The following is a 22,682-nucleotide window of genomic DNA, read 5'->3' as shown; positions in this document are numbered from 1 at the left end:
TTCAAATACTGAAACTATATGAGACAGGAAGCAAAAATGGTAAGCAGAAAGTGTCTGACAGAAAAGAGTTCTTGGAAGTTTTATGGTGCTGGGAATGTAATAGCTACAGTTCATGAGCTGCTGGGCAAGAGGGAGTCGGTGCTGGTGAACACATTAGGCCCTTCGTTGGCGGAGATATGCCTTAGGAACATTGGCAAATTGGGGGTAGACTAAGCCTGACCAAAACTGAAATGTAGGCTCGCCTCAGTTCAGTCTGTGGTTAGATTAAAATAATCAGCCTTTATCTAAAAGAGGAAAGAATGTATCCTTTCTGGAGGAATAGAACATCATCTGGAGTCTGTACAATTTCTTACATTCTGTCATTCAATTCAAAATAGCTATGCCAAGAGACAAGACCATAACTAAAAAACAAAAGGAAAACAGATGGTGGAAACAGACCTTTAGGAGAATTAGCAAGGGACTTTGAAATAATTATGTTAAAAAAAAAAAAAACAGAGGAAAAGGTAAAAAAAAAAAAAAAAAAAAAAGCTCTAAAGATGGAAAATTTCACCAGATAAATATTTATTTAAAAGAATTAAGTATAAATTCTAGAAAAAGATAAAAATTAAGAATACAGTAGTTAGATTTCATAGCGGACAAAACACAGGGAAAAAAGACTAGTAAGCTAGTAGAAAATATCTACACTGAAGCATAGATAAGAAAAAAAATGGAAAAATAAAGAAAAGAATGTGGAGTTTAGTGAAAATGCCTAACAGTGACATAATTGAGTTCCAGAAGAAGAAGAAAGAATGAGATAAAAGGAACATTTAAAAAGCTAATTGCCGCTCTGGCCAGTTTGGCTCAGCGGTTAGAGCATCAGCCTGCGGTCCAGAGAGACTCGGGTTCAGTTCCCGCTAAGGGCACGTACCTCGCTTGCAGTTTGTCCCTGGCCCTGGTTGGGTCGTGCGGGTGGCAGCCACTCGATGTGTCCCTTTCACGTCGATGTTTCTCTCTTCTCTCTCTCCCTCCCATTCTATCTGAAGGAAAAATGGAAAAATGTCCTCAGGTGAGGATAAAAAAAAAAAAAAAGCTAATTGCAAAAAAAAGCTAATTGCCAAGAATTTTCCAAAAGAAAATTAATCAAAAATGTCAATTCACATACTTAAAATATCTACAAATCTCAAGCAGAATAAATACAAAGAAAATCATACTTAGTTATCTAATGTTGAAATAGATGAAAATGAAATACAAAGATAAATCTTAAAAAGAGCCAGAGAAAAGAGATATATTACCTTCAAAGGAGCAATATTAAGAAATTGACAGTTAACTCTTGAACAGAATCTATGATGTCATAATACACTGAATTTTCCATTTCAGACACAATGTCCAGCATGCCTTCAAAAATTACCAGCCAGGCATATTTTGCCATTTATCTTATGATAACGTGGAAGGGAGCGAGGGAGAGAGAGAGAGAAAGGAAGAGAGATAAGAAAGAAACATTGTTATGAGAGGGACACATCAACTGGTTGCCTCCCACACAACTCCAACCAGGGACTGAGGTACTTGCCCTTGGTCAGAATCGAATCTGCTGCTCTTTGATTCGCATGCCAAAGCTCTAACCACTGAGCAAACTGACCAGGGCGTGAAAAGACATCTTTAGTATGCTAAAAGAAAATGACTACCAACCTATTTTTCTATATTCAGCAAAAATACTCTTTAAAAATTAAGATAAGAGTTATAGTTCAATGGTGGTAATATAAGGTCACTAAAGCCTATCCCTCCCATTGATTACAACTAAAAACTCCAGACAAACTACAAAAAACAGCTGTCTAAGGATTCTGAAAAATAAAAGCAGGCAGATTGTGAATAAGGACTCACACAGAGAAGAATTTCCCGTTTTCTTTTCTCATTCATATTTGCCTCAAGAGCAAGTTTCTGTCACTATGTGGTATAGCAAGTCTGGAAACTAAAATTTTAAGAGAAATCCCATATTTCCTGGACAAAGGAACCAAGGAGGGGGCCCTCTGTGAGCTGGAACATTTGAGGGGAATCTGAAAGAAGGGAATTATATAATTGGCCCACACAAGTCTCAAAAATCATAACACAAATTATAATCAAATAACTCAACTGACTGCCTCCTAAAACAAAAGCATTAACATTCTCCAAGAGATTATAACAGTACTCAGACTATACAACATAACATTCACAGTGTCTAAAATAAAATCCAAAATTAGTTGATATATAAAACACCAGGAAAATAATCATCCATTCTCAAGGGAAAAATAACCCTGAGATAGCTCTAACACTGGAATTATAAGAAAGAAACTGTAAAACAGCTATTATAACTAGATTCCCTGAGGTAAAGAAAAACACATTTGAATGAAAAGGAGGGAATCCTTAGAAAGAAATATAATTCATTTTAAAAATGTATAACTAAAAGTAAAAGCAGACAGGAAAAATACACTGAAACTCATTGAATGGGTTTAATAGGAGAATCGAGATGACAGAGGAAAAAGTCTAGAATCTATCCAATTGAAAATAGAGAAATAAGTTTGTTTGTTTTTAAATCCTCACCCAAAGATATTATTTTCACTGATTTTTAGAGAGAGTGGAAGTGTGGGAGGGAGAAAGAGAGAAACATCAATGTGAGAGAGACACATCGATTGGTTGCCTCTCACGTGTGCCCCAACTGGGACTGGGATCAAACCTGCAACCCAGGTGCGTCCCTTGATGGAGAGTCGAACCTGTGACCGTTTGGTGTATGAGCTGATACTCTAACCACTGAGCAACACTGGCCAGGGTAAAAGAAATTTTTTTTTTTTTTTTTTAGAAATTATGTTTTTAATGAAAATGAATGTAACCTCCAATTTTGGGGACAGTTATCAAAAGGCATAACAGATTATTGGAGTTTCAGAAGAAATGGAAAAAGAAGTTATGGAAGGAAAAATATATGATGAAATAAAGGCTAAAACTTAACAGATTTGATAAGAGATTTAGATTTAGAGATAGATGTAAGAGACTCAGTAAACTATAGACAGGATAAACTCAAAGAAAACCATTCCAACACACACAGGCAAATTACTAAAAACCAAAGATATTTATTTAATAAAATGACTGCTGAAAAAATAAAACAAGAATAAAAAATATCTTAAAATCTTTTAAAGAAAAGTGATACCTACAGAGGAATAAGGATTTGAATGACCATTTAGTTTTGATCATAATCCATAGAGGTAAGAATACAGTGGAACAACATCTTTAATGTGTTGAAAGAAAAAACCTGTCAACAACCCAGAATTCATATCCAGTGGAAATACTCTCTAGGGGTAAAAGTGAAATAAAAACACTTTTTGATAAAGGGAAAGAATTCTTGGCCAGCAGACCTGTTCTAACAGATGTGCTAAAGGAAGTTCTTAAGGCAAAAAAAAAAAATGATACCACAAAGAATGAAGAAAAAGGAAACAGATGTAAATAGCTGATTAATAGAAAAGACTACTTCTTTCCCTCTTAAATTCCTTAAAATACTTATAATTGTCTAAAACAAAAATTGTAACATCTCATGGGCTTTTTCTATATATAGAGAGAGAGAGAGCTGTTTTGTAGTGGTAAAGGGACTCACCCTACTGATGTTTATTATACACAGTGGGGTATAAGTAGGTTTACAGTTGTGAGTACATGAAACAGTTTATTCTTGTATTATTATTTATTAATTATTGTACTCCATACACAAAACTGTAAACCTACTTTTGTCCCACCCTGTAGTTATATTATTACATATAAAGTAATACAATACTGACTTTAAGTAGTCTGAAAATAAGTAGGTGTGTATATTGTAATCTCTCGAGCACCCACTTAAAAAATAAAGTGAGAAGCCTGCCTGGTTTGGCTCAGTGCCAGAGCATCAGTCCACAGACCAAAGGGTCATGTGTTTGATTCCAGTCAAGGGCACGTACCTGGGTTGCAGGCTCTATCCCTGGCCCCAGTCAGGGTTGTGTGGGAGGCAAACAATCGATATGCCTCTCTCACATTGATGTCTCTTTATCTCTCTCTCTCCCTCTCCCACCCTCCCTCCCTTCCACTCTATCTAAAAATCAATGGAAAGATATCCTTGGGTGAGGATTAACATTATATATATACACACATACAGAGTGAGCCCTAGCCAGTGTAGTTCAGTTGGTTGGAGCATTGTCCTATGCATGGAAGGGTTGTGGATTCGATTCCCAGTCAGGGCACATACCCAGGTTGTGGGCTCTATCCTTGGTCAGGAGGCAGCTGATCAGTGTTTCTCTCTCTCTCCCTTTCCCTTTCTTTCTCTCCATAATCAATGAAAAAATATATCCTCAGGCGAGGATTAAAAAAGTATATACAATGAGATGTAGCCAAAAGCCCATAAAAATACTCAAATAATCTAAAAACAACTCAGTAACACATATATAATTAGAAACAAATTGTATCATCTGAGCAGTGTTATAGATATTAATTTTTTTCTTCCCACAAAAATTTGTATCTATCATATTTTTTTATGGATTATTGGTATAACCAGAAAAAAATTAACTTTGGTCTTCTCAAAAGTGAAAACTAGAAATACATGTCTCTAAAACCTGGATTATTGTGGAAAAGAATAAAATATAGCCCTGGCCGGTTTGGCTCAGCGGTTAGAGCGTCGGCCTGCGGTCCGGAGAGACCCGGGTTCGGTTCCCGCTAAGGGCACGTACCTTGGTTGCAGTTTGTCCCCAGCCCTGGTTGGGTCGTGTGGGTGGCAACCACTCGATGTGTCGCTTTCACATCGATGTTTCTCTCTCTCTCTCTCTCCCTCTCACTCTATCTGAACAAAATATCGAAAAATGTCCTCGGGTGAGGATAAAAAAAAAAAAAGAATAAAATATAAACATAAATGAAATTTTAAAAGAAGAAAATGGCATTCTAATGGTATCATCTGGGTTGAGAGTCACAGGGAAGAAAATTAACAATAAATAGAGATTTAAAGTCAGCAAGGTTATCTTACTAATAGATACTTTGATCTACCCAAAAAATGCTGTCTTAAAAATTGATCTACAGTACATGTTGTTCCAAATTAGTATGCCCTTATAAAATCAGTTGTTTTGAAGTTGTAATATTGGTTAACTGATAATCTGAGTAATTAAGCACTTCCTCTGCCTTAGAAGTGACTTTTTATTTATTTATTTTTTTATATATATTTTTTGAATCTTTATTGTTGAATGTATTACAGATGTTCCTCATTTTTCCCCCATTGACCCCCTTCTCCCCACTCCCGCTTTTTCCCACTATTGTCTGTGTCCGTTGATTATGCATATAAGTTCTTTGGTTTATTTCTTCACACCCCCCAACCCCTTTCCCTTTGGGGTTTGTCAGTCTAGTAGAAGTGACTTTTTAAATAATAAACTTTAAATATGAAGGAAAGTAAGCTTATAATTATGTCCTTAGGATCAAAGTTCTGATCGTACCAGTCTTTCTTCAGTGGGAGCCCAGGATTCTGAATCTACCTCTTTAACAGATGAAGATCCCTGCCCCGAGTTGGAAGGAGCCACTTCCTCCCAAGAGTGCAGTGCCACCACAGGGACTAAGGGAATTGGTTTCAGCAGAACAAGCCTAGGAAGTTCTGCCTCCCTAGAAGGTTTGTTCAAACAGTATTGTCATATTTCATTTGATAGGTGGTACCTTTACTTTTTTTTTTTCCTTTACATTTTATTTTTGTAGAAGATTTGCATGGCTCCAAAGTCAAAATAGAAAACCAAGGCACTTGCATATAAATCTAGCTTCCATCCCCACCCCCTTCATCTTGTTTTCTCCCTGTCCCTAGAGGTAACAAACCATTTTTATTCATTTTGGTTTATCCTTCCATTGTTGCTTTAAAAAAAAATAATAGGCACGTGTGTGGGTGTGTGTATTCTTATTACCTCCTTGTCTTGTTACTAGAAAGGTAACATATTGGAAATACCTTCCCACTCTTTTTTCCCCACTTAACAGTAGATCATTACTTATCATTATATAACATTGTCCCTCAGTCATTTTTACAGTTGCATAGTTCATCATGTGTCAATGTATCATACTTTATTTTAACCACTTCTCTGTTGATGGACATTACATCTCCAGTCTTTGACTATTACAAATAATGCTATGATGCATATGTGTCGTATTATATTTTTGCCAGGGTACTTTGAAAGATACTTCAAAATTCTTCCTTGAAGTGATATTGCCAAGTTCCCTTCCTCAGGGCTACACTATTTTGCATTCCCACTGGCAGTGGGAATATAAGAATACCTATTTCCTCACAGCCTTGTCAGCAAAATATATTGGCAAACTTTGGATTTTTGCCATCTGATAGGTGAGGAATGCATTTCAGTTTAGTTTTCATTTATACTTCTTTTATAAACTAAGTTGAAGATCTGTTTATATGTTTAAGGACTATTTGTATTTCTTTTTCTGTGGACTGTCTATTGCCTACATTTCACTTGTTGGTCCTTTTTTAAAAAGATTTTAATAGGCCCTGGCCAGTTTGGTTCAGTGGTTAGAGCATTGGCCTGCGGTCCAGAGAGACCCGGGTTTGGTTTCCACTAAGGGCATGTTGTCCCCGGCCCTGGTTGGATCGTGCAGGTGGCAGCCACTCGATGTGTACCTTTCACACCGATGTTTCTCTCTTTCTCCTTTCCTCTCTCTCCCTCCTGCTCTATCTGAACAAAAAATGAAAAAAAGTCCTCGGGTAAGGATAAAAAAGAAAAATTTTTTAAATCAAAATAAAAAAAGTTTTAATAGCTCTTTTTATATTGAATAATTAATCCTTTGCCTCTTATATAAATGGCAGATACTTTTTCCAAGTTTGTCAGCTTTTGTGGGGAGGATTTTTGGTCACAAGTAAGATTTTAATTTTATGTCATCAAATTTATCAGTCTTTTTCTCTCTTGTTTCTGGATTTTGAGTCATTAGGAAAGATTTCCCTTTCCCTAAGTTCAACAGTGTTTTCTTCTGATACTACTCTGGTTTCCTTTGTAACATTTTCTGGGGTAAGCAAATTTTTCTGTAAAGGGCCTGCCATATTATAAATATTTCAGGTTTTGTGGGCCATCATACATCTCTCTCTTTTTTCTTTATCACATATTCTTTTTTGTCTTTTTTTTTTTTTTAACAATTCTTTAAGATAAAAAAAACATTCTTAGCTATACAAAAATAGATTTGACCCCTGATTTAGATATTCAGTCCATTTGAAATTTATCCTGGTATGTGATGTGAGGAATGTATGAATATATATTTTTTTATTTGTACCTTTGCTATTTTAAAAAACTTTAACTGTGGAAAATTTTAAAAGTACACACAAATAGAAGGAATAGCACAATGAATCCCCCCAACACCATATGCCCTTCATCCATTTTCAACAATTATCTACAAGTGGCCAATCTTGTTTTATATTTTCCTCTACCCCTCTGCTGCCAACATTTTTTTCTTCTTCACTGGATTATTTTAAAGTAAATCTCAGACACATGTAATTTTATTTATAAATGCTTAAATATGTATCTCTAAAATATAAGGACCTTGATGTTATATATTTTTAACTTATTAAAGTTATTTAATTTATTTTTATTTTAGTATATGTTATATACATATATATAATGTATACACTTTCATGTATGTAAATAACATTTTATAAATGGAGGACACCTGAGTAACCAGCACTCTGATCAAGAAACAGAACATTAACAGTATCCAGAACTTCCTGTCACGCCCAGATCTTGTCTCTACTCCTTTCATGGACAAACATTATCTTCTAATACTGTATGTTAGCATGGCCATTTTAAAACATTTTATGGACTTATATGGTATGTATCTTTTGTGATACATTAATTTCTTGAAAACATAATTGTAATACCATTGTATTTTTCTCTTTTTTAAAAATTTATCTTTATTGATGAAAGTATTACAGATGTTCCTCTTTTTTTCCCTCACCGACCCCCTCCACCCCACACCTGCCCTCCACCTCAGTCCTTCACTGCACTATTGACTGTGTCTATGGGTTATGCATATATGCATGTAAGTTCTTTGGTTAATCTCTTCCCACCCACCCACCCACCCTTTTCCTCTGAGATTCATTAGCCTGTTCTATGCTTCCATGTCTCTAGAATTAAACACTTTCTTGTATTTAACATGGAAAAACACAAACAGAAAAATAGTAATTATAAACAACTAGAATGCCTTCTAGTCTGCAAACACAAAGTGCTTAAGTGAGTGGTGAATGAATATGGGAATTAGAAGAATCAAAGTACATTTCTTTAGGTTTGTAATGACAACAAAATGCATGTGTTGAGTCTGACTGGTGTGGCTCAGTTTTTTGAGCGTTGTCCCATGTACCAGGAGTTCGCTGGTTATATTCCATGCCTGGGTTTTGGACTCAATCCCCAGTAATGGGTGTGTAGGAAGCAGCCAATCAATGTTTCTCATTGATGTTTCTCTCTCTCGCCCCTCTCCCTTCCTCTCTCTGAAATTTTTTTAAAAAATCCTTTAATGCATGCATTGAAAACCATTTATTCATTGTTTTTTTCTAAAATTACCTTTAATATTTTGAATAGAACAGTTTGACATTTTATCAAAGAATTTAGGAAGGTGGCCCTGGCCAGTTTGGCTCAGCAATTAGAACATCGGTTCACAGACCCAAGAGTCTCATGTTCGATTCCAGCCAAGGGCATGTACTGTGGTTGTGGTTCTTCCCCAGCCCCGGTTAGGGTCATGTGGGTGGCAACCAGTCAGTGTGTCTCTCTCACATTGATGTTTCTCTCTCTCTCTCTTTCCTTCTCACTCTGTCTGAAAATAAATGTAAAAATATCCTCGGGTGAGAATTAAAAAAAATTTTTTTAAAAGAATTTATGATGGTGAAAGATTCTCATCTCCTTTCTCATTAATTTTAATGCTTTTACTCTTTGTTTTTTAATAATGGATAGGATCCCTTTCAAAGTTTGCCTTACCTGGGAAATCAGAGATGGCATCTTCCTGCAACACGAGTAATACAAATATCTTCCAGAACTATGCAATGGAGGTACAATTTTAATCAAAAGAACATTTTTATGTACTACTTTATGAAATTTACATTTCTTAAGAATTGATGGTCATGGATAGAGTAATAAAATGTTAAATATGTAGCATCTGAAAATTTTAGAATGTATGTTGCACCTGAATAAACTTAAAATATCTGGTATTTCAGATTATTGAAGTCATACTACTTTACCTCTATTTAGAAAAGTTACTTTGAGATTTAGCAACATACAAAAGCATTTTCATTTTCAGTATTTATATTTATCCCTTGTTATATGTATGTTCTCTTTGGATTTTTATTTTACATCTTAAACACAACCAATTTTGCTATGCAAGCACACTTGTTTGATGAGGGTACAGGGAGCAATTTTGACATTTATGTCAACTTTTTCATCATGTTTTTCGTTCTTTGTATCGGTGTGCTGCCATATCTCATTTTCTAACAATGAAAAAGTTATTCTTTTACCCTTTAAATTTTTTTCCTAATTTGGGGGTAAAAATTGCCTTCAAATACATTTGCGAGTGTTGTTACTATTTCATGCTAATTTGCATAAAGTTGAAAAATTTGTATGCATCTGAGTAAATGATGAGTACTGGTGTTGCAATTTACAAAGTTCCTGATGACTTCAGGAATTTCTACATTTTATTAATGTAAAGATAGTATTTATATTTATCTATAGCAACTATCTATAGTGACAGATCAGGGGTTTATTGTTGTTGTTTTTTTAATCTCCAATCTGTCATGGCTGATACTCTTATAAAATATATTGATCACACACTTAGATGTTACAGCATTGACAAATTACTTTAAAGGTTTCTCAATCGTCCCTTCAGCCTCTTTACTTATCTCATCACAAACCAGTAAGAGTTTGTGAACCAACACTTGTTTGGTGACCTTACTTTGAATAACACAAATCTATAATGTATAATTTCAAATACTTATTAACAAATTATTCTTGGGCCCGGCCAGGGTGGCTCAGTGGTTGAGCATCAAGCAAGGGGTTGCCGGTTTATTCCTGGTCAGGGCACATGCCCAGGTTGTGGGCCAAATCCTCAGTGGGGGGCATGCTGGAAGCAGCCAGTCGATGTTCTCTCTCATCAATGTTTCTATCTCTCCCTTTCCCATCCTCTCTCTCTAAAATCAATAAAGGAGAAAAAAAATTATACTTGGGTTTACTTCTCCATGGCAGGTTTTATAGTAATTATAATGGTTAAAATGCTCACTTTAAATGCAAGTTTCCTTTTCAGGCAAAATTTGTAGAATAGATTTAGCTGAAATAGTTAAATATGAGTATATTATATAATGCACTGAATGTAATTCATATTTTGTAACTTCTGGATCCTTCTGAGTTTTACTTTCCCAGTAGATTAATGAATTGAACTGGTTTTTAATTTATAATATGCATTAACCAGCTTACTTTATATAGTGCCATTTTCTTCCACAGGTTCTCATCTCGAGTTGCTCTCGGTGTAGAACCTGTGATTGTCTTGTCCATGATGAGGAAATCATGGCTGGCTGGACAGCAGATGATTCAAATCTCAATACTACATGCCCATTTTGTGGCAATCTTTTCTTGCCCTTTTTGAATATCGAGATTAGAGATTTAAGACGACCTGGAAGGTAATGATTTATGCTTTTTTTCCATCATGTTTAAGGGTCACGTTTCCTAGAATCTCTCTTTTCTCAATAAGCTCCTTTGATTCCTATTATAGATACTTTTTGAAGTCAAGTCCATCTACAGAAAATATGCATTTTCCATCCTCCTTTTCCAGTCAGACAAGGCAGTCTTGTATCTCGACATCAGCCTCTGGTCTTAACACATCTGTTGTCTCTGTTCAAGGGAATTTTGATTTAAATAGGTAAGTGTGATTATGTGGAGCTATATTTTAACAATTTATATTATAAGTGTTTTTGATAATGACAAAAATTAGCTAAACATTTTAAGGTTTAAATTGCTATGTATAATGGACTCATAATCTTAAATTTTTCTAAGTAAAACAATATTAAAATTATCTAATAACCTAAATTTTAAACAGTTAATAGTTCATGCTCTATGAATCCCCAAAGTGTAAGCTATATAATTCATATATTATAATGTTTACTAGAATTTTAAAGGTTAAAATTTTGTAGAACACTTGAAGTTTATAATGAACACCTTTCTCTTGTGTCTATCTCTTCTTGAATTATATCAGTACACTATTTTGGAATATTTAATTTTCTAGTTAGGACTATTTAATAATCTAAGAAAACATTTGGAGCAGATAAAAGAACTGTAAAATTAAACTAAGACTTATACAGTAAGTCTAATATAAGTAAATCTACGCTTAAAACAAATGCATAAATCAACTTTATTTTGGAGAAGTGCCAGATATAGATAGCTGGGCAGATGAAGCCATATTGGTAATTGCACGTACAAAAGAAAGTAAGTGTCTGCATGGTGCTGGCAGGCCAACATGACCTGTGTAACCTTGAATGCTTAGGCAGCGAATCTGGGTGTTGCTCTTTCATCACAGGTCTGTTGTAGCCCTTTCTTTGACTGCCACTAGCTTGTAAATGGTGGGAATCTCCCTTCCCACTAGCCACCTATTTTCTCTGCTTTGTATTCTCTGGGCCCTCTGTGGTTCCTGAATTGATGACTCTTGAATATTTAAAGTCCACTGGATAAAAAGGAAATTTAACATGACTAGACTCCTTAAAAATATATCCTTTTTCCTAGCTGAAGCCTGAGTTCCTTGGATTTACTTTGCTATGTCCAGCTCTGATGCTAAAGAGAAGAATATGATTTTTCTTGATGAAATAAAGTAAATCTAGACAATGATACTTTTTTCTTTTTCAATACCCAAGCAAATCTAAACAGCTGGAAAATACATATGCCCGAAGTATTCAGATCCCTACTGATAGATCAAAAACAGCTATATCAAAATGTCCAATATTTCCAATGGCCAGGAGTGTCAGTACTTCCGGTCCCTTGGATCAGGAAGACACTGGAGGACAGAAGCTCATTCCTACTGGCAGCCTGCCAACTACTCTGCAAGGAGCTACAGTATGTATTGTGATGTTTTTAAAATTTTGGACATTGATAATTCACATGATTTTGTTCACCTTGTCCTAAACATCCTTATTAGCTTTAATTTTTTAAAATCCTCATCCAAGGATATGTTTATTGATTTTAGAGAGTGAGGAAGGAAGAGAGAGAAAGAAAATCATCAATGTGAGAAAAACATTGATCAGTTGCCTCCCTTACCCCTACTGGGGATCGAACCCGCAACCTTTCTGGTGTACAGGATGAAACTCCAACCAACTGAGCCACTTTTTAATTTTATTATTGTTGAGAAGAGTCTCCAGTCTCATGATATAATTATAGTATCTTTCTACTTACACGGAAGTCATTGACAGGAAATTTTTTAATGACTTAGTATCATCAATCTTACATATGCCATTTATGGTTTTTATTTATTCAACAGGATTCTTTAGGATTAGAATGGCACCTCCCAAGTCCAGATCCTATCACTGTCCCATATCTTAGTCCTTTAGTGGTATGGAAGGAACTTGAAAGCTTATTGGAAAATGAAGGAGATCATGCAATAACAGTGGCAGACTTTGTGGATCACCATCCAATTGTTTTTTGGAACCTCGTGTGGTATTTTAGACGTCTTGATTTACCCAGTAACTTACCTGGATTGATTCTTTCTTCTGAGCATTGTAACAAGTATTCAAAGGTATGAAAGTAAAAATTAACTAAAAGGCAATGCTATTGTCACCATTGTAATGTTTGCACATTCCTAATGACAAAAAAGGGAATGTTTATGCTATTTTTAATGCCATTTAAAAGGGTTGATCTAATTGCATTTACAAATAATTTTTCTTCTTATAGTCTAAGTCATGTTTTTTAGCCTTATACATTTTATACAGAATGGGCTTGCATTTACGTTATGGCCTCAAGAAAAAACTGTAAATGACTCTTATAAGAAGAGTTTGTGATTGGCCCCACTCATGTCTCATACCTCCTTCAAAACAATCCTAATACTTATTTAAGGGGATGTCTCTAATTCTTATTGCAGTCGTGTGCTACCATTCTCTTCATTCCTTTACTTTGAATTTTTGCTTAATATTTAGGTAATTGGTTTGTTATATGTTCATTTGTAGTTTTGATATGTTCTATAAAAGTGTTTTTACTTTTTTATATGCTATCACTACCACTAAATTGCAAAATCTCTTAAGTTCAGAACCTTGTCTTCTCCTTTCTTATACTTTATGTCTGATTGTGCACATGCTTGGGATTTTTAGTACATGATGAATGAGTGACCAAAGGTTAACTCAGTCAGGGTTATCTGTGCTAGGGTCTTGGGCTGATGTAGAATGGGGCTGCTAGATTTATCTTTGTTTGGACCCTCAATCATAAACTGGTAGAGATTAGCTCTTCATGCTACCCCTTCTCACTGATCTCAGTACTTTGTAAAATCTATTCAGAGCAGAGATCTCTTTACTTTAGAGATCATTAGATTATCAACTCATCCCATCTTCCTTCAGTCAGTATAAAATGCATACAAACCAGTTATTTTCTGTTCTCTTTTTCACTTGCACACATACATCCTAAAAAATATTTATAAAGATGTTTATAAAACATTATGTAAGAATTATTAATGAATGTTTGTTTATTCTTCAACACAGATTCCCCGTCACTGTATGTCTGAAGATAGTAAATATGTTTTAATACAAATGTTATGGGACAATATGAAATTACATCAGGATCCGGGACAACCCTTGTACATCCTCTGGAATGCCCACAGTGAGTTCCATCATAGAATGCTGGCTTCGTTCATATGAGCATAATCTCTACTTACTTTAAATAGCCTAAACTAACGTATAATTGACTTTTATTTTACTATACTACTTTTTGTCTTACAGGTCAAAATCGTACTCTTTTGTTTGAGAGTGAGTGTTAAGTTTGATGTTTTTAGTGCTTATCTTCTATGGAGGTCAAGGGTTTTTTGGTTTGTTTGCATTTTACATAGTGCTGTATATGTGCTGGAGGGGTTATGTTTTGTAGAGTTCTGCTTTTAGCACATTGCTTATCTGTTCTTTATACTTACATTTGTCTGTCTGTTTCCATCTCGGGCTGCTGATGTAGAATTTCCCCTGGGGGTTGTATTAAAGAAAACAGTATTTTTAAGTTTTGTCTTTGAGGCCAAAACACTTTAGGCCTATTTTATTTTTATCATTATTTGTCTTGTGCTTTTTTTTTCTTTTATTCTTTCTTCATTCTTCGATTTCTATTGCCCTTAGTTTATTTTTAGTGCTTTGTAACTTCTTTAATAGCTATCAGTTGCTGCTTAATTACATTCTCCTTTCCATAAAGAACATTTTCCCTCATCTGATCTTTGGTTCTTTTACAGCCCAAAAGTATCCAGTGGTCCATTTATTGAAAAAAGGTGATAATTCATTTAGCCAAGAACTATTGAAAAACATGGTAAAAAGCATTAAAATGAATGATGTCTATGGACCAATGAGTCAGATTTTAGAGACGCTGAATAAATGTCCTCATTTTAAAAGACAGAGGTAAGTTCTTATCTTAAATTAATATATTGTTCTTCTAAGCATATTAATGTTGTTTGCTTAGTAATTTGTTAGAATATCTCATGCTTGTATTAACATAAACGTTTGTAGAGAATAAGTAGACTATATGCATAATAATATCTTCTCCATTCCTTCCCCCCTCCCTAGGAGTTTATACAGAGAAATACTATTTCTCTCACTTGTGGCACTGGGAAGAGAAAACATTGATATAGGTAATTCAGCATAATATGTAACACGTAATATGTATATATCATAGTATAGTTTTCATATTGGTAGGCTTTATTATTTTAATATTAAGTTATATTAAAATAATAGAAGAATAATTTTTTCTTTTTTTTTTTTATATGAGATACTTTGATATTCTGGAAATGTTAATAATAATTAATTAAAGCTAGCAATAAAATTTCCATATGATCCAGCAATTCCACTTCTGGGTATATACCCAAAAGAACTGAAAGCAGGGTCTTGAAAGAGATATTTGTACAACCATGTTTATAGCAGCATTAATCATAACAGCTAAAATGTGAAAACAACTCAAGTATTCATTGAAGTATGAATAAATAAACAAAATGTGTTATATACATACAATGAAATATTATTCAGTCTTAAAAAGGCAGGAAATTCTGACATATGCTACAATATGGATAAACTTTGTGGACATTATATTAAGTAAAATAAGCCAGTCACAAGTCACATACTTTATGATTCCACTTATGAGGTACTTAGAGTAGTCAAAATCATAGAGACAAAAGTAGAATGTTAGTTGCCAAGGGGTGGAAGAGAGAAGAAGAGGAATTATCGTTTAATGGGTATGGAGTTTCAGTTTTACAAGATGAAAAGGGTTATGGAGATGGATGGTTATAATGGTTGCACATTATGAATGTATGTAATACCACTGAACTGTATGGTTAAAAATGGTTAAGATGGCAGCCCTGGCTGAGTAGCTCAGTTGGTTAGAGCATCGTCCTGATATGCTGAGTTTGAGGTTCAGTCCCCCGGTCAGGGCATACACAAGAAGCAACCAATGAATGCATAAATAAGTGGAACAACAAATCAATGTTTCTGTCTGTCTCTTCTCTCTCTCTCTCTCTCTCTCTCTCTTGTTTTCCCCACCCTTTCCTTTCTTTCTCTCTAAAAAAAAATCTATTTAAAATGGTTTAGATGATAAATTTTATATTTTATATTATATATATATTTTACCTCAATTTGAAAATTTGAGAAAAGCTGTTTTTAAAAGTTGGCATCTTAAAGCTTTAAATTGCACTGGTCTGTGTAATCTAGTTCCAAAATGCTATGGACTCTAAAGTCCCCATGTTCCAGCTGTGAAATTCTGTGGTCCTTGAGTTATCAGAAAAGACCTTGAGATTCCTTCTTGGCCTTTAATTTAGCAGTTCTGTAGTATTACAAAGCTTGTTTGTTGTCAGTATCAAATATAAATTTCTTTATGCCTTTATTTCTTTGAATTTTTTCAGATGTATTTGATAAAGAATACAAGATGGCTTACGATCGTCTCACACCTAGTCAAGTTAAAAGTACACACAACTGTGATAGACCGCCAAGTACAGGGGTGATGGAATGTCGAAAAACCTTTGGAGAACCTTATCTTTAAGAAGTGTGTGTGTGTGTGCGTGTGTGTGTGTGTGTGTGCACTTTCAATATGTATTGTATAATCAGTGTATAAAATAATAATTTTAGACTCTAAACTTTTTTTCTTCAATTTTTGAAAATGAATTTGTAAATGGTTCAGAATGTCCATATAACTTATGTACAGAATGTTTTACGAAGAGAATAGTGACAAGTGGGGAGAGGCCACTTTGTTTCCCATTTCCTTTTTTTCCTCTTTACTTTCCCTGTAACAAGCAATTATTTTTATGATGAGGAAATCCTTAAACAAAATTAGTTTCCATAATATAAAATAACCATTTTATGGTTTCTCTTGGAAGAGACAGGTTGAAAACTCATGTATGGAACTTGAACTAATGTAGGGTCAGAGTATCTCCTGTTTTCATAGACTAGTCAAATGTTTTGACCATGAAGTTGTATTATACATATTTTAAATTGTTTATAGTAAGTTGATATTTTTAAAATTTTTAAACTTAATATAGCAAACTTAAAATGAACTTAAACTTATGAAGCAAGCAATTAAGTGCTTATTTTCCTTGTCTGCTATTTGAAATAATTAGTACAGCTGCAGATCTCTATATGTATATCTATCTATCTATCTATCTATCTATATATTTTTTATTACTTGGGAGAATAATTCAAAAATGTCAGTGCTAGTGTCCATGTTGTCCTAGAATTGCATGTTAGTTCTCCTAAGCCTGACTTGAGTGAGTGAGTAATGGGAAGGTGTGCACTGCCCAGACTGACTCATGAGCCTTGTGGAGGTAGAGTCCCAGAGGTTAGAAGTCTGCTGCTGCACAATCAGGTTCAGCATACCACAATTCCAACCTTTCTCTATTGCTAATAGATACATACAATACACAGGGAAAATAGCTTACAAAGCCAAATATCAATTTAAATTTTGATATTCTACATAAATACGTATGTTGGGAAATACATCAGACAATTTATTCCAAATTTTAACCTTAATATCTAAAATATTGGGTATGATGCAAATTGTACTGTATTTATTGGGAATAAGACTTACTGGAGTATTTGGTTAATATTATATAGAAACGTAAATATTGAAAATTTTTTTTTCAAAAGTAGAAAAGTAATAACTCTCTAAAAGTAAAGCCAGAGAGAATTTCCCATATTGAGGAACTTGGATTTTTCAATAAGCCTTCAGAATCTGAAGTTTATGGAATTTAAAGTCCAGAGATTTCCAGAAATCAGATAATAAATTGAATGTTTAAGCATCATTGGTAGACTCTAGACTCTAAAAAATAGTTTCAGTCTCATTATTTCTACTATCACTTTCTTTGGGTAATTTCTGATAAAAAATATTCTTTGGTTAAAATTATTTATAGATTTTCAGTATGTGTATGTGTATGGTTTACACATATTGTCATTCAGGAAGGAATTTTCTAGCCAATTTCAAAGGAAAAAATGGATGGTCCCAAATTATGTGTATAAAGCCAGTGGAGCCCAGGACATTTGGACTGGAGATGTCATGAAGTCAAGACTTAGAATCAGTTCAACTGCAGGAAAACCACCTTTTGAGTTCACATCATTAGTGAATATCACCAAGCTCAAACATTTCACAGCTTTCTACTCTGAGAAATAATGGGAAGAGTTTAAAGATGTAAAATTTTAGTTCAGTTAGTTTGGGCTGATCTTGCTTACTTGAAAAATCTGGTGCTATGCACATGTATCTGCCTCTCCGTTGTAAATACCACTCCAATTTTATCTTTCATTATTCAAATCCAAGCTTCACATTCTAAGTGAGTCTTCTGTTTTCTAAATCACTTATAAGTTGTCTAGTGAGAAACGTGATAGGTAAGGCTTTTGGCCTTGGCCAGAAACATCCCTTCAAACTGGATTCTGGGGTTCTATTCTGTTGTTTGTTTGTTTGTTTGTTTGTTTGTTTGTTTGTTTGTTTTCCCCTTGTAACAACAGCTTTCACTATTATTTACCTTTATCTTTAACACAATATAAGTCATAGTTAATGATTTCAAATATTTGACCAAAAAAGGTGTAGTAAAAAGTGAAAGTAATTTGTATCTTCTCTCCCAACACGTAGTTTTGTTTCTGCTTTTGGTTGGGTTTTGGTTCCACTACTTTTAATTCCCAAGGAATATTATTTGCACAAATTGAGTCTTTAAAAAAAAACACCCTGAACCATGAATAGGAAATGGTAGACTCTACTCAAAACAAAATTAAAATATAGATCATTCTTTAAAATAATTCTATACATACTTTCCTTCAATTTTTTCTCTGTTGATCATACATTTTAGAGAATCATGGCCAATTGTATTGGAGAGAAATACCCTTTGCTACATTATCGTTCTCTTATTTTCTTACTCTTAGTTTTGTGTATATGTTTAATAGTTGAAAATAAATCATTCTGTGTCCTGGTATAACTTGTTTACTACTTCCTTCAATTGTGTTTGAATGTCACACATTTGTATTTTATATCATATTTTAGTATTCAACTTTTCATCCTATTATCAGGTAGGGAATTATGCAGCCTCTTCATATTCTGATTTTTGTATTTTATGATTGGAATTTTTTTTTTATTTTTTATTTTTTTGCTTTAAGACCCTAAAACCACCAGCCTGTTTTATTATAAGGTTTTCTAATATGTCTTTCCATTTTTGTATGTAAAGAAATGGCCCCTAAAAATGTTGGTTCAGCATTTTAAGTGATATATATTTATTTTACTTTATGCTGGTAATTACTATGATATTTTAGTACAACTAGCAAGTGTTAGTCTGATATATATACAGAAGACTGTTATGTTACTTTTCTAAATACTTTGTATTTGGTAAGAAAATACTAATTTGTATGGTGATGTGTGATAACCCAGCTTTATTTTTATTTCTCCCACTCGAACTTGAAAGCTGCTTTTCGGCATTTTATCTCAGAGCAGGAGGGAAGGAGCAGGCTGCCCTTGGCCCACCTTTGTGATAGAGTTAGCATACTCTGCCCTTTGTTTAGACACAAGACTTGAGTTTTACTTCAGAATCGAATCCTCTATTTTTATCCCTTCATATTACCCTCTTCCTCTGGCCTCAAAGTAAGTACATTTGCTGGCTTAATTATTCTTGTTTACAAAATTACCAGTGCACAAATTAATATAGGAACTTCTGTCTCTGATTCAAAAAGTGTGCATGGGCTTATTCTCTGAGATGGTAACAGACTTCTGATGAAGTTACTGTGGCCCTTTCCACAGTTGCTGTTCATTTGGCTGGGTCCCTCCTTTTGTATTTAAAGATTTTCTTTTCAAGCATAGTACTATGATAAACCACTGGAGCAACTGATGGACTTTTCTATAAATGAAATTATCCAGCTTTTACTTGCTCATTGCAGGGAAGGGCCTGAAGAGCAGAAGCAGTGCCTTTGGTGTGCGGGCAGCCTTAGACCAGTGTGTCCTGCTGGCTCTAGTGACGCCCATCCCAGGAATAGACAGCCTGATCATGAGCTCTCTCTCTGCACCTTTCATAGAGACCAGTCCTACCTGCAGTAGGACCTGTCCACAAAAAAGGGATCAGAACCAAGGGTATTCTTTGGCACATAAAGTCAACCAGTTCTTCATTTGTATCTACCAGGCTTTATCCAGCAAATTAAATTCCAGTTCTGGCTGCCTTTGGCACATGATCTTTAAATAAATGATAATTATGATATAGACAGTGTTATGAAAGGCCAAACCTATAATTTGATAGAAACATTTTCAAATGAGAGTGTACTATAATGTTCACAAATTTAAACATACACCAATTTTCATAAGTATGGAATGTAACCTTTTTTCTGGTACTATATGAAATTTTAGCCCATTAAATTAGGAAGAGTTTCACATTTTTATAAGTTTGACCCAAACTTATTACCAAGTCCATCAAGAAAATGCAACATCATGGGGGGTGAAGAAGTCATCTACTCAGCCAGTCTTCCAATTCAGATACCCATGTGGGGACCGTTCAGACTTTGTAGGCTGAATGAATGATCTAGAATACAGATCATTTTGCCTATCAAATGAAAGGACCATCTCACCATTATCTCGACATTTTAAGATGGTATTTTATCTCTAAAATAGCATGATTTTAGTCAATTATGGATCTGTAAATGTATAACAAAAGTTTTTAATTTCCAAGCATAACAAATTGATCTTTTTAGAAGTTACATAAGTTTTCCATCTCCCTGAAATCTCCTCCCCACCCCCGAAAACCTACTCATCCATCAAGACCCAGCTTTCATTTTATGTACTTGACCCTTTTTGTAATAGTGTAAAGTGATCAGAACTTCCTTTCTAGGCAAAGAGAAATGCCAGAAATTCAGCACACTGATCGGGAAAAGTTTGTTAGATCATTAGAGTTGATTTTAATCATGAAGTGACTCTCCAGTGCTTTATCATTACAGAACTTTTTGCTGTCCATCACTCCCCACTCAGTCATTCTGGGGAGGAGCATCAGATCCCAGGCCATCAAGGAGCAGGTGAATTCCCGGAGGCTAGCTGGAATTGGCTGCAGAAACCAGGTTGGAGCCCAGAGATTGGCATTGGGATCTCCCTTCCATAGGCATTGTTCTTTCCTCTCATTCTTAGGCCCTGGCATATGGAGACTAGGCAGTGCAGCAGCCTCAGGAATGAGGATAACTAATTTAAGAATTCGAATTTTGAACGTGATTCCATATTCTTCATCAGTCTTCTCGAGCATTCTGACCAAGTGACCTAAAGATATAGATGAACCTACTCTAGCCAGTTTGGCTCAGCAGTTAGGGAGTTGGCCCAAGGACCAGAGAGTCTCTAGTTTGATTACTCGTCAGGGGCACATAGTTGGGTTTTGAGTTCAATCCCTGGCCCCAGTCAGGGTCTTGTAGGAGGCAAACAATCAATGTGTCTCTCTCACATCAATGTTTTTCTCTCTCTTTCTCCCTCTCCCTCCCTACCTCTCACTCTATCTAAAATAATCAATGGATAAATACCCTCGGGTGAGGGCTTTTTAAAAAGATATAGATGAACCCGTCCATGTTTGTAAAATAAAATACTATTGGGACAATTTATTGAAATTGAATAAAAGTCACTTCCAAAGAATGTGAATCCTGGGGTAGTGAGTCCATTAATTATTAACCACCCCATCTTAAGAGATGGATTATGGACTGAAGTACTTCAACACCAAAATTTTTTTTTTCATATCACATCTGTCCTGCTATCTTCTAGTCGTCAGTAAATCCTCTCTCATGGATGTAAAAGCTCTATTTACCATTATAATTTATAGACACCTCAGCTCCCTTTGCTCTAAAACCAAGGACATAGGACTGTTTCATTTCTAATGTGTACCTTAACCTGATGCTAATAAAAGCAGTAAGCAGTGGTATTTAATATATAAGCACTTGAAATCCCACATGAAATGTTTAACCACACAGTTTTTAAAAACGTGTCCTTTACACTAGCTACCTTGGAAGTAGAAATACTTTCTTTCTCACCATGTTACCATTGTGCTAAGCATTTGGTGGATTTCTCCTTTGTAATTGCCTTAACATCCACTTGTAAGCCACACAAAACATCAATCTTGGCTTTGTAATCCTATCTAGGTTAACATACAGAAGTGGCCTTGCCCCACTGGACCCCTTACTTTATAAACCAGACTTGGTTGTACTGACTTTGAACTCTACCTCCTCACTCACTAGGAGCAGCTGTCGCTGTTGGAGGGCCAGAGCCAGTACAAGGTGACCACTTGATGGAGACAATACTGACTTGGATTTTCTAATAATTACATATTTTTAAACAGCCCTTAGAGTAGTTTTCTTTCCCTAATATTCGTGCCTTCCAATTCAGGGGCAAATTACAAATTTTAATTTCTTAGGTTACTTCTTTTCATTTCACTTCAGAAATTCAGTAAGAGCTAATGTTATCCCTTTAAGCTATAAAATATCAGTACCTACTTTACTAATGATAATTGATTCCTATTATACTTCATTTTTTCCTATAGCTTTAGATCCTTAAACTCACCAGTAACTGAACTGATAATGATTACAAACCTGATAGAACCTCATGTTTTGACGAGAAAAAGAGGAGACAACAAATTGCAGCATGTGCTTGGGGCAGGAGCATCTTTTAGATCAGCGGCTCTTGAACGATCAGGGAATTGTGAGCATGGGAGCTTGTCTTACTGTGCCTGTCTCAACCCTCATCCAGTTATGTGGAAAACCCTCTGACTCCAGGGGTCCTTCTACTGGCCTCCCTGTGACAGCTGTCTGTATCAGTCAGGGGTGGGAACTCCACCCCCAGCCCAGAGGTGAGATTCTTAATCCACAGTGAACTGCAGGTGTTTCCAACAATAACCTTCACTCCAATATCACATTCACATCAGAGGCTCTCAGCTTCTCAGTTCACTCTCCTAGATCATATTTATCAATAATGTAACAAGAGGTACAATAACTTCTGGCATGGTTTTTTGATCCATGTCCATTTTGAGCAATAGTGACTGAC

At 35.0% G+C, this 22,682-nt stretch overlaps 1 protein-coding gene across 16 annotated transcripts in view; it reads left to right on the top strand.

Annotated features, from left to right (window-relative positions):
* The window catches only part of DENND4A (DENN domain containing 4A), a 136,998-nt gene extending 120,277 nt beyond the window's left edge, over positions 1-16,721 (top strand). For 11 of the 16 annotated variants that reach the window (XM_036258587.1, XM_036258563.1, XM_036258666.1 and 8 more), the window contains 11 exons: positions 5,422-5,611; positions 8,925-9,019; positions 10,461-10,636; positions 10,729-10,875; positions 11,861-12,059; positions 12,481-12,735; positions 13,688-13,805; positions 13,925-13,951; positions 14,413-14,575; positions 14,741-14,805; positions 16,066-16,296. In XM_036258587.1, the coding sequence (XP_036114480.1) occupies positions 5,422-5,611; positions 8,925-9,019; positions 10,461-10,636; positions 10,729-10,875; positions 11,861-12,059; positions 12,481-12,735; positions 13,688-13,805; positions 13,925-13,951; positions 14,413-14,575; positions 14,741-14,805; positions 16,066-16,202 (1,572 nt within the window). In that variant the 3' untranslated portion in view covers positions 16,203-16,296. Of the gene's footprint in view, positions 1-5,421; positions 5,612-8,924; positions 9,020-10,460; positions 10,637-10,728; positions 10,876-11,860; positions 12,060-12,480; positions 12,736-13,687; positions 13,806-13,924; positions 13,952-14,412; positions 14,576-14,740; positions 14,806-16,065 lie in introns of all 16 variants that reach the window. The other 5 variants (XM_036258632.1, XM_036258615.1, XM_036258651.1 and 2 more) reach the window with 4 other exon arrangements.
* Positions 16,722-22,682: the final 5,961 nt, after the last annotated feature.

This window comes from Molossus molossus, unplaced genomic scaffold (genome assembly GCF_014108415.1).
Source record: "Molossus molossus isolate mMolMol1 unplaced genomic scaffold, mMolMol1.p scaffold_m16_p_1, whole genome shotgun sequence".
NCBI lineage: Eukaryota > Metazoa > Chordata > Mammalia > Chiroptera > Molossidae > Molossus > Molossus molossus.
This window is presented reverse-complemented; position numbering and strand designations above follow the sequence as displayed.